Source organism: Neomonachus schauinslandi, chromosome X (assembly GCF_002201575.2).
Source record: "Neomonachus schauinslandi chromosome X, ASM220157v2, whole genome shotgun sequence".
Classification (NCBI taxonomy): Eukaryota; Metazoa; Chordata; class Mammalia; order Carnivora; family Phocidae; genus Neomonachus; species Neomonachus schauinslandi.
In genome coordinates, this window is record NC_058419.1 from 80,828,477 (window position 1) to 80,845,959 (window position 17,483).

The 17,483-nt window shown below is 37.8% G+C and overlaps 1 protein-coding gene across 2 annotated transcripts in view; it reads left to right on the forward strand.

Moving 5' to 3' along the window:
* WNK3 (WNK lysine deficient protein kinase 3) overlaps nucleotides 1–16,865 on the forward strand; it is a 162,049-nt gene extending 145,184 nt beyond the window's left edge. Inside the window, exons 20-23 of one of the 2 annotated variants that reach the window (XM_021699309.1) lie at nucleotides 1,129–1,374; nucleotides 8,935–8,954; nucleotides 12,251–12,453; nucleotides 16,435–16,764. In XM_021699309.1, the coding sequence (XP_021554984.1) occupies nucleotides 1,129–1,374; nucleotides 8,935–8,954; nucleotides 12,251–12,453; nucleotides 16,435–16,764 (799 nt within the window). Of the gene's footprint in view, nucleotides 1–1,128; nucleotides 1,375–8,934; nucleotides 8,955–12,250; nucleotides 12,454–16,434 lie in introns of both variants that reach the window. The other variant, XM_021699364.1, reaches the window with a different exon arrangement.
* Nucleotides 16,866–17,483: the final 618 nt, after the last annotated feature.

Sequence of the window (17,483 nt, forward strand, 5' to 3'; positions counted from 1 at the left end):
TTTGCTTATGTAAGCAATGTTGAAGTAAACAACCTTATATTTTTACATACTTATGTGAGTATTTTTTGTAGGATAGATACCTAAAAGTAGAATTTCTGGGTTAAAAGGTATGTATACTTTAAATTGATAGATACTGCTAAAATTGTTGTTCAGGGTGGCTATACCATTTTATACACCAAACAAATATATATGAAAGTGGGGTGCCTGGCTGGCTCGGTCAGTAGAGCATGTGACTCTTGATCTTGGAATCGTGAGTTCCAGCCCCATGTTGGGCATAGAGATTACTTTAAAAAAATATATATATACACATATATATGAAAGTGACTGTTTTCCCACTTCTTAACAACATTGGACTGGATATTATTGATCCTTTTAGTTTTATTCCAATCAGATAAATTAAAAATATTTCTTAAGAAATAACTGTATTCTCCTACTTAATAGTGAAGTTGTACATATCTCATATTGGCTACTTGTATTTCCTTTTTGGAGTCACCTTCTCATATTCTTTCCCCTTTTTCCTATAAGGTTGTTTCTTCTTTTCTTATTGATTTTTTAAAAGATTTTATGTATTTATTTGAGAGAGAGAGAGCGAGCATGACTGGGGGTGGGGGGCAGAGGGAGAGGGAGAAGCAGACTCCCCACTGAGCAGAGAGCCCAATGAGGGCTCGATCCCAGGACCCTGAGATCATGACCTGAGCCGAAGGCAGCCACTTAACCGACTGAGCCACCCAGGCACCCTTTTCATATTGATTTTTAGGAACTATTTATATATTCTGAATATTAACCTTTTACTATATGTTGTAAATATTTTGTTATTTATACTTGCAACATATAATAAAAGATTAGTATTATCAATATATGTGATTTTAAATTGTATTTCATTATCTTTCACTATATTGAAGTTTTAAAATTTGTTCTTGTCAATTTGTTCACTTTTTTCTTAATGTCTGATTAGTTTAATGTTGAGTTTAGAAAGGCATAGCCCATCCTAAAATTGTGAATATTCTGTATTTTCACATTCTTAATCTAAATTCCTTGTTAAACTTTCCTTGTATTGGTGTAGAGTTTCTTGAGTCGTCTGTATGATGCCAGTGCTATTAAAATGCTTTCTGCATGATTTTCATTTAGACACATTCAGGAGGTGGTAAATCTTCAAACCCAGCAGAACAAGGAGCTGCAGGAGCTCTATGAACGCCTTCGGGCAATTAAAGATAGCAAAATCCAATCATCAGAGGTTCCTCTGCCACCTTCGTCACCACGCAGACCGAGATCTTTCAAAAGCAAACTTCGTAGCCGCCCCCAGTCCTTGACACATGTGGACAGTGGCGCAGCTGCTAAAGGTAAATTGGTCTTAAAAGTGATTTTAAAAACCTGGTCAAATAACAGCAAAATAATAAATATAATGATGATATAATTTATTTCTTATTTTTTATAATTTATTTCTTATTACGCTAAGATGCTTTAAAGAAGTACACGTTATCCTGAGATTCTTTTCTACCTTTTTGGTATTAGATATTCTTTTATGAAATAATGGTGAGGATAGATGATAGATTTTGGAGAGCAGATGAGTGTGTTTTATGTTTTCATTTGGAAAACAAACACCTGGAAGCCCAACTTCAATCTCCCAAATAGTTTTTGAAATGTTATCAGTCATTGGGAACTAAAGTTTGTTGAGGAGCTTGTAGCTAACAAAGATAATCTTAAAAATACTGTCATGTTCTATGTGATGTAAGAGATCATTGTTTATTATTTATGAGAATATTAGAAAAATGTACTACTTTGATTTGAAAAAAGAGGATCAGTCTCTTCTTAATAAAGAAGTTGTTAATTGGGTCAGACTTCTTGGTTACATGTGCATAGTCAAGTGGGTGTTGAGGGTGAACAATAAGGATATATGTGAGATCTCAACAGAATTTGTGGTAGACAGAATAATGGCCCCTAAACAAGTCTTTGTGCAAATTCTTGGAACCTCTGACTATGTTTGGTTATATGGCAAAGAGGAATGGAGGTTGTAGATGGAATTAAGTTTGCTAATTAACTGACTTTAAAATAGGGAGATTATCCTGGATTACTCAGGTGGGCCCAAAGTAATCACAAGGGTCCTTTAAAGTGGAAAAGGGAGGCAGAAGAGAGGGTCAGAGAAAAGATGTGAGGAGGGAAGCAGTGTCAGACAGATGCAACATTGCTGGCTTGGAAGGTGGAGGAAGAGGGCCACAAACCAAGGAATTTAGGCTGCCCCTAGAAGCTGGAAAAGGCTGGGGAACAGATCTTCTCTAGAGCCTCCAGAAGGAATGAAGCCCTGCCAGCACATTGATTGTAGTCCAGTGAGACCCATGTTGGACTTCTAACCTACAGTACTATAAGATAATAAATCTGTGTTGTGTTGGTATGGATGTCAGCCACTAATCTGTGGTAATCAGTTATAGCAACAATAGAAAACTAATACAGAACTCAAGAATGGGAATTCTTCTTTGTGATCCTCATAAAGATAGAATTGAAGGGTAAACTTAGATTGAGGGTAACTTTGGGAGTTTAATAGCAAAAGCATGGGAACTTTCAGTCTAATACTCTACCATTAATTGCTATACTTTTTAAAAAAGATTTTATTTATTTATTAGAGAGCAAGCATGAGAGAGAGACAGAGAGAGAGCACAAGCAGGGGTGGGGGGTAGAGAGAGAAGCAGGCTCACTGCCTAGCAGAGAGCCCAACACAGGACTCGATCCCAGGACCCTGGGATCATGACCTGAGCTGAAGGCAGATGCTTAACCAACTGAGCCCCCCAGGCACCCTAATTGCTATACTTTATTTTATTCTGTTTTGTTCTTTTCTTTAAAGATTTTATTTATTTGTCAGAGAGAGAGAGCACACGCAGGGGGAGCGGCAGGCAGAGGGAGAAGCAGGCTCCCCACTGAGCAAGGATCCTGATGCAGGAGTTGATCCCAGGACCCTGGGATCATGACCTGAGCTGAAGGCAGATGCTTAATCTACTGAGCCACCCAGGTGCCCCAATTCTGATTTGTTCTTAAGTGACTTGCTCTTTTTATGTAGTTTCTGTGTCCCCAGAACTTTGACTTGCAGATGGCTTTGGTTTGTTATGATCCAAAGCATTCTTTGACTTTCCAATCCCTGCTTAACTGGCCCTTGTCACATTCCAGAGATAGAAAATTGACTGACCCTGCTCATCTTTTTCATGCCAAGAAATGGGCCAGAGGCCATTGCCTATCCTATTGTTGGGCTCTCCTCCAGTCTGGTTGTTAAGGATTTTTTCTGCGTAGGTGAGCACGGTTCTTTGTCAGGCCACTTTGAAGAATGAAGAGGTAGACCAGACAGAGTGGTGGGCAGCAAAGCAAGGTTTATTGAGTAATAGCAAAGTGATAGTCCAGAGCTCCTGAGGAGGGAGGGGACCCGAGAGGGTTGCCACCAGTTTTTAAGTCTAGGGGTTTTTATGGGCTTGTTGGCGGGCTGTTTTCATCTAATTAAGCCTCCCTGTGCCTGTCATCCAATCAGGTTTTTGTCATATGGGAAAGGGTAGAAGGCTCCTCCCAGAATGGTGTAAAATCCTTTTAAGGGTGCTTTCCTCTTAGGACGGAGGGCCCCTTGTCCCTGCCTGCCTGCCTTCCAACTATCCTTCATCAATATCTGTTGTTGAGCCACTGTAGTGAATTTTTTATTTCAGTTATTATACTTTTAAACTCCAGAATTTCTATTTTTAAGAAAAGCTTCTATCTCTTGATATTCTCTATTTAGTGTGAGACATTGTTATCATACTTTCCTTTAAATTTTTAGGCATAGTTTCCTTAAATTTGAATACAGATTTTGTCTACTAAGACCAAAATCTAGGCCCCCTTCAGGATGTTTTTGTTGACTTTTTTTCTGTATATGTGGCATTCTTTTCTGTTTCTTTGCATGTATCTTATTTTGTGATTAAAAACTGGACATTATAGATAATATATTGTAACAGCTCTGGTATCAGATTCTTCCACCCTCTTCCCCACCAAGGTCTGTTTTATTTTGTTTGTTTATTATTGTTATGGTATTTTCTTGTTGCTACTTGTTTACTGATTTTCCAACACTACTCTGTATTCCCTGCAGTGTATGGCCATTAAGTTCTTTGCAAATTTAAAAAAATTTTGTTTTTATTTTTAAGTCTGGCATGCTGATGGTCACACCTGAACCAGTACATTTAGTGGTGAGCCAATGATTTGTCAGATTTCATTAAATGCTTCATCTGGATGTTTTTGTCAAGGGGATCTCTGTGAGAAGGCACACTTTCAAGCTTCACTTTATAAGACAGCCTTTGAATTTATTTCCTGCTTGCCCAGGAAGTGAAGTTCAGCCAGAATTGAGTGATTGGTACTTTCTCCTTTCTCAGGTCTTTCCTGGCATGCCAGACATTTATATTCCCAGGAATATGTCAGAGGTTTTGAAAGTTTCCTATGGTCATCTAATTGTCCTGGAATTCCTTTTTAATTCTAGGCCAGGCTCTTGTTTGCCCCAACTGAATCACAGCCTTACGCATCCCAGTTGTTGCCAGAACTTTCCTATTGTTTCAGTAATGCCCTGGAGGTAGCTCCCTACCCTCCCCCACTCCACATACGCAGCCTGCCTGGGCTGACCTGAGCTCTGAGTGAAACCAAATATCCACCACACTCTAAGAATAGAGGGTCTTTCTAGGTTGTTGCAAGTTTAGACACAATATTGACTCTGGGGATGGTACTTTTTTTTTTAAAGATTTTATTTATTTATTTGAGAAAGAGAGAGAGCGAGAGCCTGCGCGCACACAGACGAAGAGGAAGAAGCAGCCACGCTGCTAAGCTGGGGGCCTGACATGGAACTCGATTCCTGGACCCTGGGATCCTGACCTGAACCGAAGGCAGAGGAGGCAGACACTTAACTGACTGAGCCACCCAGGCGCCCCTGGGGATGGTGCTTTTAAGGGAACTCAAAAAGAGGTCTAATCTCTATTGTCTGCAGTGCTGCTGGCTTTTGGCCATCACAACACTGAGCTGAGGAAGAAGCTGGGATGGAACTTGCCAAAAGTTAAAATGTCACAGACCTCAGTAGTGTGTCTTGGATAAATGATTCTGACTTCATTCTGTATCTTTGGATAATTGTCAGAGTTCTGAAATGGTTGGTTTGAGTTGTTTTGCCCATATTTTTATTGTTTTAAAGAGCATGTTCACCTAGGCCCTTACTCTGCATTTTTTGAAGTCTTTCTCCTCCCTCTTCTTCTATTATGGCAAACACCTTGTGTTGAATTAGTATTATTTCTTCTTTAACCGTCTGGAGGAATTGTCCAATGAAACCACTTGGGCTCAGAGATTTCTATTTTAGGAAGTTTTTCACTACAAATTCAAATTATTTAATAGGATTATAGGATTATTCAGGTTATTCATTTTATGTTGAGTAAGTTTTGGTAGTTTATGGTTTTTGAAGCTTGGTCCATTTCATCTAAGCTGTTGAATCTCTGTGTTTAGAGTTGTTTATTATTACCTTTTTAATGTCTTGGAAACCTGTAGTGACATCTGGATGTTTTTGCCAAGGAGAATCTCTGTGAGAAGGCACACTTTCAAGCTTCACTTTATAAGACAGCCTTTGAATTTATTTCCTGCTTGCCCAGGAAGTGAAGTTCAGCCAGAATTGAGTGATTGGTACTTTCTCCTTTCTCAGGTCTTTCCTGGCATGCCAGACATTTCTGGATATTTGTAATTTGTGTCGTCTCTTTTTTTTTCCCTTGTCAGTCTTGATAGCAGTTTATCAATTTTATAGATCTTTTCAAAAATATCCAGTGTTTATTTTTATTGGTTTCCTTAATTGTTTTCCTGTTTTAACTTTCATTGATTTCTACTCTTTATTATTTTCTTCCTCCTACACATGCCTTGTTTTTATTTTGCTCTTTTTCTAATTTCTTTAAATGGAAGCTAAGATTATTTTTTAAAGATTTATTTATTTATTTTAGACAGGGAGCGCATGTGAGCACAAGCATGTGCCAACAAGCGGCAGGGGTGTGGGGAGGGAGGACTGAAAGAGACTCCTTAAGCAGAATCCCTGCTGAGCGTGGAGCCCTACTCGGGGCTCAGTCCCAGCACTCTGAGATCATCACTAGAGCTGAAATCACTAGTCTGTTGCTTAACCAACTGAGCCACTCAGGTACCCCGGCAGCTAAGATTATTGTTGTGTGAGACCTTTCATTTTATAATACAAGCTTTTAATGCTATAAATTTTCCTAAAAGTACCATTTTGACTACATCTACTAAGATTTTTAAAAATTAAGCTTTATTTTGGGGGGACAGTTTTAGATTTATAGAGAAATTGTTAAGATAGTACAGAGAGTTTCCAATTTCCATAAGATAGTACTGAGAGTACCCCACACCCAGTTTTCCCAATTACTAGCATCCTACATTCATATGGTATATTTGTCACAACCAATAAACCAATCTTGATACATTATTATTAACTAAAGTCCATATTTCACTCTGATTTCCTTAGTTTTTACCTTTTCTTTTTCCTGTCCCAGGATCCCATCCAGGGTACCAAATTATTTCGTGTTCGTGTCTCCTTAGGCTTTTCTTGGCTCTAACAGTTTCTCAGAACTTCCTTGTTTTTGATGACCCTGAAAGTTTCGAGGAGTACCAGTCAGCTATTGTGTATAATTTTGTTTTTGAACTCTTTTTTACTTACTAGCACCAGAAGATGCTCTAGGCTAATTTTGTATATTTCCTGCCCCAGTCTTAGGAGCCACCATTTCCAAAAGGAATCCTAATTACTTTTATTGGAGAATAGACTAGCCTGCTTCTCCTTCTCCCTCTGCCCCTCCCCTCTGCTCACATGGGTGCGCACATGATCTCTCGCTCACTCGCTCTCTCAAATAAAATCTTAAAAAAATAATCCTATCTAGAAGGTTGATTTTTTTTACTTCTTTTTTTAAATTTAATTTTATTTTATTATGTTATGTTAGTCACCATACAATACATCATTTGTTTTTGATGTAGTGATCCATGATTCATTGTTTTCATATAACACCCAGTGCTCCATGCAGTACGTGCCCTCCTTAATACCCACCACTGGGCTAACCCATCCCCTCACCCCCCTCCCCTCTAAAACCCTCAGTTTGTTTCTCAGAGTCCATAGTCTCTCATGGTTCATCTCTCCCTCCAATTCCCCCCCTTCATTTTTCCCTTCCTTTGCCTAATGTCCTCCGTGCTATTCCTTATGTTCCACACATAAGTGAAACCATATGATAATTGACTTTCTCTGCTTGACTTATTTCACTTAGCATAATCTCCTCCAGTCCCATCCATGTTGATGTAAAAGTTGGGTATTCATCCTTTCTGATGGCTGAGTAATATTCCATTGTATATATGGACCACATCTTCTTTATCCATTCATCTGTTGAAGGGCATCTCAGCTCTTTCCACAGTTTGGCTATTGCGGACATTGCTGCTATGAACATTGGGGTGCATTTGGCCTTTCTTTTCACTACATCTGTGTCTTTGGGGCAAATACCCAGTAGTGCAATTGCTGGGTCATAGGGTAGCTCTATTTTTAATTTTTTGAGGAACCTCCACACTGTTTTCCAAAGTGGCTGTACCAACTTGCATTCCCACCAACAGTGTAAGAAGGTTCCCCTTTCTCCACAACCTCTCCAAAATTTGTTGTTTCTTGCCTTGTCAATTTTTGCCATTCTAACTGGTGTAAGGTGGTATGGTGTAAGGTGGAATATTGATTTTTTTTTAATAGGAAGTAATTGACCCAGTTTTTTAAAAGATTTATTCATTTATTTTAGAGAGAGAGAGCGCGCGCATGATCATGCACTAGTGGGGGGAGGGGCAGAGAGAGAATCTCAAGCAGGCTCCCTGCTGAATGTGGAGCCCTATGTGGGCTCAGTCCCATGACCCATGAGATCATGACCTGAGTCAAAACCAATTATTGGCTGCCCAACCGAGACCAGTTATTTTTACCTTGTGAGTTCTAGCCTATCTTCTTTGGTCTGTTGTTCCAGTGTCAGTTCAGTTGCATTGCCTCTGTGGTACTCTTTGGATCTTTCCCACATGTGGGTCTCCCAGTGGTCAGTCTCAGTCTTTGGCAGTTGTCTTAGTTCATTTCTCATGTCTTTGGTGTACTGCATTTTTCGTTGCTGAGAGAAAAGAGTATGCTCAAGTGTGTCCCCCTCATGGAAGTCTGTGCATAAATTTCTCTAGATTCCTGTGTCTTTTTCCCTTGCTGATCCTATCATGCATCTTTTTGTTGTAATAAACTTAGCTGTGAATACAACTATATGTTGAGTCCTTACACCTTTGATTGAATCACTGAATCTGTGAGTGGTCTTGGGGACCCTGAAACATAATTGCATTTGATAATCTCAGTCCTCAAAATAACTGTAAGGTAGGTAGAAGTTAAAGTCTGTCTCTTATAGGTAAGAAGACTAAAGTTAGTGAGGTTAAACTACTTCCCTAGAACCTCAGTTCATAAGCGAGGGAATCCAAATCTGTTTAACTCCAAACAAAGCCTTGGTTCTTCACTGTTATTCTGCATTGCCTCCTAATACCAGAAATTGTGTCTGCAGTGGGTTGAGAGGAGGCAATGGAGGATTATAGAGGGTGATAGTGGTCTGAGACTGCTACATACAGCTTGTAGTATTTGAGTTGGTCTTGAAGGATAAATGGACAGGATTAAAATTGGTGAAGTGCTGTGGGAAGAGTATTGTTTATAGGTAGAATTGCATGATATAAAGGCATGCAAATGTTAAAATGCAAGATTTATTCCCAAGAAAGAGAATATAACAGTTGGATGAAATGAAGGGTTGATATTAGAATTAGAAGGTTTTTCTTACATACTTTAAAAAAGAACTTTTGGCAACTGCCGTAGCTTGTCTATGCTACAGTCTGGTGTAAGATAATGTATCTGATCTAACACATAATTATATATTTAAGCTTAATAAATGAGATAGTATGTTTGTTTAGGGATAATAAATATCTGTTCTGCAAAGATAACCATGACTACTACCAATGACTTTGCCACCTAAACAAGTTAAAAACCTACTGTTGTTTAGAGGTTAAGAAACCTCTAAAGTGGGAGGGGGGGTTGAACAGAAGAGTGAAATGCTGAAAACAGCATTTAACTGATACTAATCTGGTGGCAATGTGAAGAATGTATTGGCTAGAGCTAGGGAGTGAGTCCATTTAGATCGTTGTAATCATAGCATTCCATGTATGACATGATTAAGAGTTTAGAGAATTGTGGAAGTGAAAATAGGCAAGAGACGTTGTATAGGATGAATTGCCGTGATGTGGTGATGACTGGATATTTGTATATCTTTGGTGAGATCCAAATGTTCAGAGTCTGAGTAGTTTGGAGAAAATATGAAAGATATCATAGAAAGATGACATTTAGGTGAACTGTTATGCCAAGACCACGTTAGGTTTGATTCTAGGTGTATTGAATTGAATAATTTATTGACATCCAAATGGAAAAACACATTTGGGTTCTGAAATTGGATTGAAGAGGGGTCAAGGTTTGAGATAAGAGATGGGAACATTCACAGTCGGGTGGTCACTAAAACTATCTGAATGGGGGCATCACCTTGGGGAAAAAAACAGAAAAAAACAACAAGGACTATACTCTGGTTTTATTCATCAGTAAGAAATGAATATTAAAGAGTATCTTTGAAGTTTTAAGTAATAAGTAATGTTGACGTTTTTTATAACTGTTAAAACATTTGTACAGTACTTCTTTTCATGTAGATATTTTCTAGTTTGTGAACTTTAAGTGGTCTTTTATGGTATATGAGTAACTCTTAAATGAAATCAGTAAATAATTGTCCTTTTCATGTATAAAGTATAGTTAGGCACTGGATAACATTCACATAAACGTTTTTTTCTTCTCATATAGCATGTTGTTCTTGATAACTTCTGGAAGGTATGTGTGTGCATATCTTTCTGTTGCCTACTTAGGAGTCTTGCCCTCGGTTCCTGTTTCATTTCAATACCTGTTTGGTTTGTTAATCATTTCTTCACTTGCTGGCTATTGTGCCACTATCATTACCATCAATTGAGGGTTCGAGATCACTTGTTCCATCAGAGCTGTACACAAGAATCCTGACATTGGGCTTTCCCTTAGTGCAGAAATGTTCTTAAATGAATGACATTCAAACTTAGCTCTATGCAACACATTTTTTTTTTGGAAACTAAGGGGAATGAGCACAGAAATACTCCTTAGGAGAAGCTGGGTGAACAAAAATTTTGGCACTAATGTGTATATGGTTCTGGCTGTTGTCTCCATTTTACTCCTACCTGCTGACGTCTCCATTTTACTCCTACCAACTGACATTTTTTCCTGGGTAAGAAGACATTCTTAAAAGGCTTCAGCTCCAAAGTCTTCCCCAATATTGTTCTGCTATTTGTTCCATCACTGGAGTTGACAGAGAATTAGATGAATGTGCAGAGGGATAACAGGGGAAAAAATGTCTTTATTATAGGCTGACTTGTTGTCTTCGGGTTTTAAGTCTTAGAAAAGGAGGGAATTCCAGCAAAATTGGTATGTCATTTTGGTAACTCATGGTTGCCCAAAAGGTAGTATACATGATTTTTTATAAAACTTTTGTATATGTGAATGTGGTCCAATTAATTCATTAAACTCTTCTTAAGCAATTTTCATTAATATGTTTTCATTTAATATTTAATCCCCTTGAATCTAAGCTTTCAGTAATGCAGAGTTCATTGAGAATCACAGACTTTGTATAAGCACTCATTAAGATTATCATGTTCCGGGCGCCTGGGTGGCTCAGTTGGTTGGGCGACTGCCTTCGGCTCAGGTCATGGTCCTGGAGTCCCGGGATCGAGTCCCGCATCGGGCTCCCTGCTCGGCAGGGAGTCTGCTTCTCCCTCTGACCCTCCTCCCTCTCATGCTCTCTGTCTCTCATTCTCTCTGTCTCAAATAAATAAATAAAATCTTAAAAAAAAAAAAAAAGATTATCATGTTCCTCCTTTTGAAGCAAGTTTCCCACTCATTTCCCAGTGTATTCTATGGGTTGGTATGGTACAGTGGAAAGCACACTGACCTAACTGTCAGGATACCTGGGTTCTAGCCCCAGCATATAACCTCAGCTTCTGGATCCCATTCTTCTCATCCAAAAAATAGAATACTTGTTGAGCCTATATCACAGGTCTGTTATAAGTTTCAAAAATGATAAAGAAAATTACTTTGAAAGTGTTAATATGGAGGCTTCTTGCATCATCTTTGCCAATTTACATATTTTTTCACAATTAAAAAAAGTACCATAACAAATGTACAAGAAATTTTCATATGCTTGTTTAATAAAATTCCTGAAAATGTTATTGTGCTTATATTTCAAAACTGTATTTCCTAAAATTCATTTTAAACCCACTCTATAAGTTCTGGCTTGTAAATCCAAGGAATTGGAACTTTATGAATTTTTTCTATGAGAATGATTTAGTAAATGTGTATAATAGTACTGAATAATTTAAAGACTTAGTGTGATGTTCAGATTAGGAAATTTTTTGCTGTCAGAGACTTCTGTAATTGATTTTTTTCATTTATTTTGGACATCTTATGCTCTACAACTCATGAAGTTCATACACCTTCTGCATTTTGTTTCTGCCATTTGTTTATCATTAACAAACAAAAATATTGGTTAAAAAGTTAAATGAGATTCTAGTTTTCTGATGCTTGTTGAAAGTCAGTATGGTATACTGAAAAGAGAGAGCATCCTTGTCTACGTTTCAGCATTCCAGGCCTGATTCAGCTGATGACTAATTGCAAGAACTCGGGCATATCATTGTACCTTCTCTGGGGCTCATTTGTCCATTATAAAACAAGTGGTTTGGATTAGACTTCTAAGGTTCTTTTCAATTTTAACATTCTATGAGTGTTTTTAAAAACTCTTCTAAGTATCTATTTGAGGAAACTAATGTAAAGATTATAATTGGTACTGTTTTTAGAGATACTGTTTATTATATTTGACTAATAACTTATACCTTATTTGACTTATACCAAGGTGACCATATAATTTGTTATCCAACAAGAGAAAACTTTTGAGAGTTAAAGGCACACTGTTAATAATTACTCCAGGGCAACAGCTTTTAAACCAGGACTGTCCCAGATAAACTTGAATGTCTGGTTACCCTATCTGTACCCCGTATGTGGGGTTCTATCAACTGCATTATTGGCCGAAGAACAGTATTTATCAGTTTTAATTCCTTTTTATGGTTTTTCTGTTTTTTCTTCTAGATCCACTGTGTGTGGAAAGTAATGTAGCATCATGCCAACAATCTCCAGCTAGTAAAAAAGGGATGTTCACAGACGACTTACATAAACTGGTTGATGACTGGACAAAGGAAACAGTAGGAAATTCTCTTATTAAGCCAAGTTTAAACCAACTCAAACAGAGTCAACACAAACTAGAGACAGACAACTGGAACAAAGTATATGAAGTAAGTTGTTTTTACATATTCCTCTTTATTTATGAGAACTAAAACCAGGGGCTCCTGGGTGGCTCAGTCGCTTAAAGGTCTGACTCTTGATCTCAGCTCAGGTCTTGATCTCATGGTTGTGAGCTCAAGCCCCACGCTGGGCTCCACGCTGGGCATGGAGCTTATTTAAAAAAAAAAAAAAAAAAGAACTAAAACCATGAAAATTGATTCACTTAGTCACTATGAGAGAATGGTGTGATTTGACAACATAGAGACTTCTATCCTTGTCTAGATTCATTATGTCTAGGCAAATTATCTTTTAGACCAGGGGTCAGCAAACTTTTTCTGAGAAGGGGCCAGTTAGTAAATACTTTCAAGTCGTGTGGTTGCAACTAGTCAGCTCTGTCATAGGACAAAAGCAGCCATAGACAAAACATAAATGAATGCACATGGCTTTGTTCCATTAAAACTTGACTTGCAAAAAGAAGTGGCATGCTGTAGATTGCTGTCCCTTGTTTTAGACTCTTATACCTGAAAAAAATAACCATCAAGTATCAAAAAGAAAGCATCTAGAGTGATGGTTAATTCAGTCCTGTGGTGCAAGAAGAGTTTGGGTTTTGAGGAAAAGCTACCATATGTTGTATGTCAGTATTCTTAGAACTACTAAGTGATCTTATTTGTTCAGTTTGAAAAATAATTTTAAAGCTCTTTAAGCTATAATATTGTGAAAGATATATTTATGGGATGAGATGCCTAGTTAATTGCATATGGTCTTAGATGTACATGCAGTTGAGATATAGAAAGATGTCCTCAATGCATTCTGGAGTGGGAAGAAGGCAGGCCTATAGAACAATATATACAGTATTTGTTTAAAATTATGTACATTAGATATATGTATATACACACAGAAATAGGAAAAGCCATTAACAATATGCGGGATGGTGGAATTTGGGCCTTATTTACTTTGTACTTCTCTGTGTTTGAATTTTTAAAGTATCACTTTTTCACAATGAGTAAATCTATTAAAATGTGAATCAGGGCTTAGAATCTGAACTCTCATAATTGAAAGAGATATATTTGTGTGTGTGTGTGTGTGTGTTGTATTTGTGTACATGTATGTGTATATTTGTAGTTATTGCATATAGTTTGGTAAAGAGAGTCTGAAAATACAGTTAGTGTTAATGTTGAATCAAAATTTCAAAAGCCTAGATTTCCCAAACTAGGAAGCAGTATATTTCTTGGGGATTCTGTGTATTTATCTTACTCCTGGCACCAATTTATACACAGATAGTATCACCATTGTAAAAATTGGAAGACTTTAGAGGCAGATTTCAAGGCATAAATGCATTGGTGCTGCCAGTGACAGATCCTCTGAGTACTCTGTGAATGGAAACTTTTGTTGACTAGTAGGAGGGTGGTTGTTTGCAGTATAATGGGGGATTTTGGGAGGGAGAGTGAGTAGAAAATGGAGTATGAACAAAAGTGGTGAAGGTCTTTAAACAGAATTGGGTTCCAGCGTCAGCTCAGTCACTTACTAGTTGTGTGACTATAGGCAAGTCATCTGTGCCTCAATTTCCATGTCTTTAAAACAGAGATAATACCACCTGCCTTACAAGATTGCTGTGAGGATTAAATGAGGTAACACCTTTAGAGTGACTAGCACAAAGTAGTTATTTTTGTATTTTGAGTTCAGTTGATTACATCTTTGTGTGGAAAACTGATCTCATAATCTAATGTTCTTGCTTGTTACCGATTTATGGCCTTACTTAGAAAATTTTGTCACAATTATGTCAAACTTATATAAATATATAAATATAAAATTGTAGCTGTAATAAGGACTTCAAAGGAAAAATTAAGATATCATATGTAAGAGATTTGATCTAGTGAAGGGAAGTCAAGCTTTCACTGAGAAAGTGATGATTGAACAGAGATCTGAAGAATGAGTAGGTGTTAACTAGGTGACAAAGGGAGGGAATATAATTCCAAGCAGAAAGAACAGCATATGCAAAAGCCATGTATGGGTAAAGAGATCATGGAGAGACTGAAAGTAAGCCAGTTTGGCTGAAGTGAAGAGAGCAGAGAGGAGTTGGTATGCAGTGAATCTAAGGAGTTTGGGAGGGTCTTAAAAGTGGTGATGATAAGGAACTTTGTTTTATTTTAAGAAAGATGGATAGAAAAAAAAGAAGAAGAAGAAGAAAGAAGAAGAAGAAGAAGAAGAAGAAGAAGAAGAGGAGGAGGAGGAAGAAGAAGTTGGATAGCCATTGAAGCCCTAGGGTTAACATCATATTTGCTTTCTGAAAATATTACTCTGACTTGAAGCAAGAAGAAAGGATTATGGGGGCTAAGGGAAGAAGTTGACAGACCAATTAAGAGTTAGTCACAGTAGTCTAGATAAAGAGAAGTTGAGATAAAGAAAAGTGAATAGATTCCAAGAAATGTTTAAGAGATAAAATGGGGGTGCCTGGGTGGCTCAGCCAGTTAAGCGTCTGACTCTCGATCTCAGCTCAGGTCTTGATCTTGGGGTCGTGATTTCAAGCCCTGCATTGGGCGCCACACTGGGCATGGGGCCTACTTAAAGAGAGAGAGAGAGAAAAGGGACAAGATTTAGTATGGAGTGGCTGTATGGCAAGAGGGAAGGTGTCAAGACTAGGTTTCTGGCTGCCATTACTGGCTATCATTCAAGTGTACCAATCACCAAGATGTGGAATATGAGTAGGCAGTGTGTTTTGGTAGAGGAAAGACCATAGGTCATTTGAATCTCAAATTCCTTTGAAATATGCAGAAGGTTAAGTATAACACGTCATCTCCATTGTCTTTTTTAAAAATAAAAATCACATTATTGTTTGTAAAATAATGTTCATTATACAATTTAATAAATGCAGAAAAGTACAAATCTTAAAATAGCCCTTTCAAATCCCACTACCTAGAAATAATTGTCACTAACTTTAGGTAAACAACATTTCAGATATCTTTCTGTGTCTGTATATGGATACATGGAAATGACTTTATAAAAATGCAATCATACTATATGTGCCCTTTTGAATCAGAAGTATTAAATTTAATTTTACTTTAACAGAACAAAAACACTGATATGAAGAAGGGATTACTGAACTTGAAATAAATGTGTTTTTTCACATCAAGAGATATGGTCATTCATTCTTGAGTCAAGCAAAAGCCTTTTAGTTTCAGTTTATTTGAAAGGCTTTTAGCTTGACTATTCTACCTAGAAGAACTAAGCATTTGAGACTGATACCAAACTCTACTTTAAGTGAGAATTATTTACTTCTGTTAGACTTACTATTACCATATGCATAAGATTTCAGTAATCTCGAGAGATATGCATACTCGCAATAGGACATGATAAGGAGAGTCAGGCAGGAATATATTTTCACAGTACTGCCAAAAACATAATGCTCTTGAGTTTAAACTTCCAAAAATGCAATAGGAATGTTAGACTTTAAGGCAATGAGTAGAAGTGGGTGGGGAGGTGACATTTGTTGAGCACCTACTATATATGCCAGGCTCTTTCCCCTGTGCCACACTAAATCATGCTCCTCTGTCTCCAGAGAATTACGTAGTAAGCTGGTCTGTTGTCTGTGGTGCTGAATGAGAGAATTCATGGGGCTAGGAAGAGAAAATAAAAATAGAAGAGTAGTGCTAACATAAAGAAATGAGACAACACTGAACTGTGAACAGAGATTTAGCAGGGTCCTTGGAGTTAGCTGGAACTCTATTCAAATCCTCACCTCACTGTCAAGTTGCTTAGTGATATTCGGTGTCAGCAATTTTGATCTTCAATTTCTTTATCTGAAAATGCCTACCTTGCAGGGCAGTAATGAAGAGGAAATGAAATAAGGTATGCAACAATGCTTGGCACACAGAAATGTAGCCTCTTATAGTAATAATAGGAAGAGTAAGCCAGAAAGATTAGGAAGGAATATAGATGGGTAAAAGCATTGACCAAATGAACTGATCTTTTGTTTTTACTTTTGTTTTTGTTAGAATACTCCATCTACTATGGGCTACACACCAACATGGATTTCTTCTCTGTCCCAAATCCGTGGAGCTGTCCCAACCTCCTTGCCACAAGGACTCCCACTCCCTTCATTTCCTGGGCCATTATCATCATATGGAATGCCCCATGTTTGTCAGTATAATGCTGTGGGGGGGCCAGGGTACCCAGTACAGTGGGTAGGAATTTCAGGAACACCGCAACAGTCTGTAGTAATTCCTACTCAATCTGGGGGACCATTCCAGCCGGGAATGAATTTACAGGCGTTTCCAGCTTCATCAGTGCAGAATCCATCCGCGATCCCTCCTGGTCCCAAATGAATCAGGGTAGATGATGAAGAAAAGGGAGATTTTTTTCAGAATTATTTTCAGGACACCTAAGATACTAAACGTTCTTCTTCTTGGGTTCTGCCATATTTTCCCTCATTTGAGTTTACTTTCCACTATATTTTTTTTGTTGTTTCATTGTGGTATTTTATATAGCTCATCATTCTGTAGAACTGTGCAGTTTGTACATAGAACACTGCACACAGAAATGTTTTTTCACTTCAAATCCTATCCTCTTTGATACTTGATTTTTTAAAAATACCGTTCAGAATGCTTTAATAAGCTCAGCTGGAGCATTACCATTTCCAGGACACTTTCCATGAATTGCTGAGAAGCCCCCATTTTTTACTGCTGCTATCTGCAGCTGGATGATACTTTAAAATGTATAAAAACTATTTAAATTGATATTCCCCAAACGTGGATGAAGTGAGACCCTCCAACAGCCGGAGTCTTATGGGATTCTTCACATGTTTATGTTAGGTTTACCTTTCACAGAAGGCAGGGTAACTTGCTGCAGGAAACGTTTTGGTATATAAAATTAGAATAACTTTGTCAACCAATATAGACCATGAGCCCTTTTTAATGTGATTTTCTTCCCGTCGTCACAGCAGGAGGAGTGAAGCCTTGTTCTAGGTGAGGCGGAGAGAAAGGAAAAAACAGAACTGTAACAGTTCCTTGATTCTGCAGATACTGTAGCTGCTTTAGGATTTCAA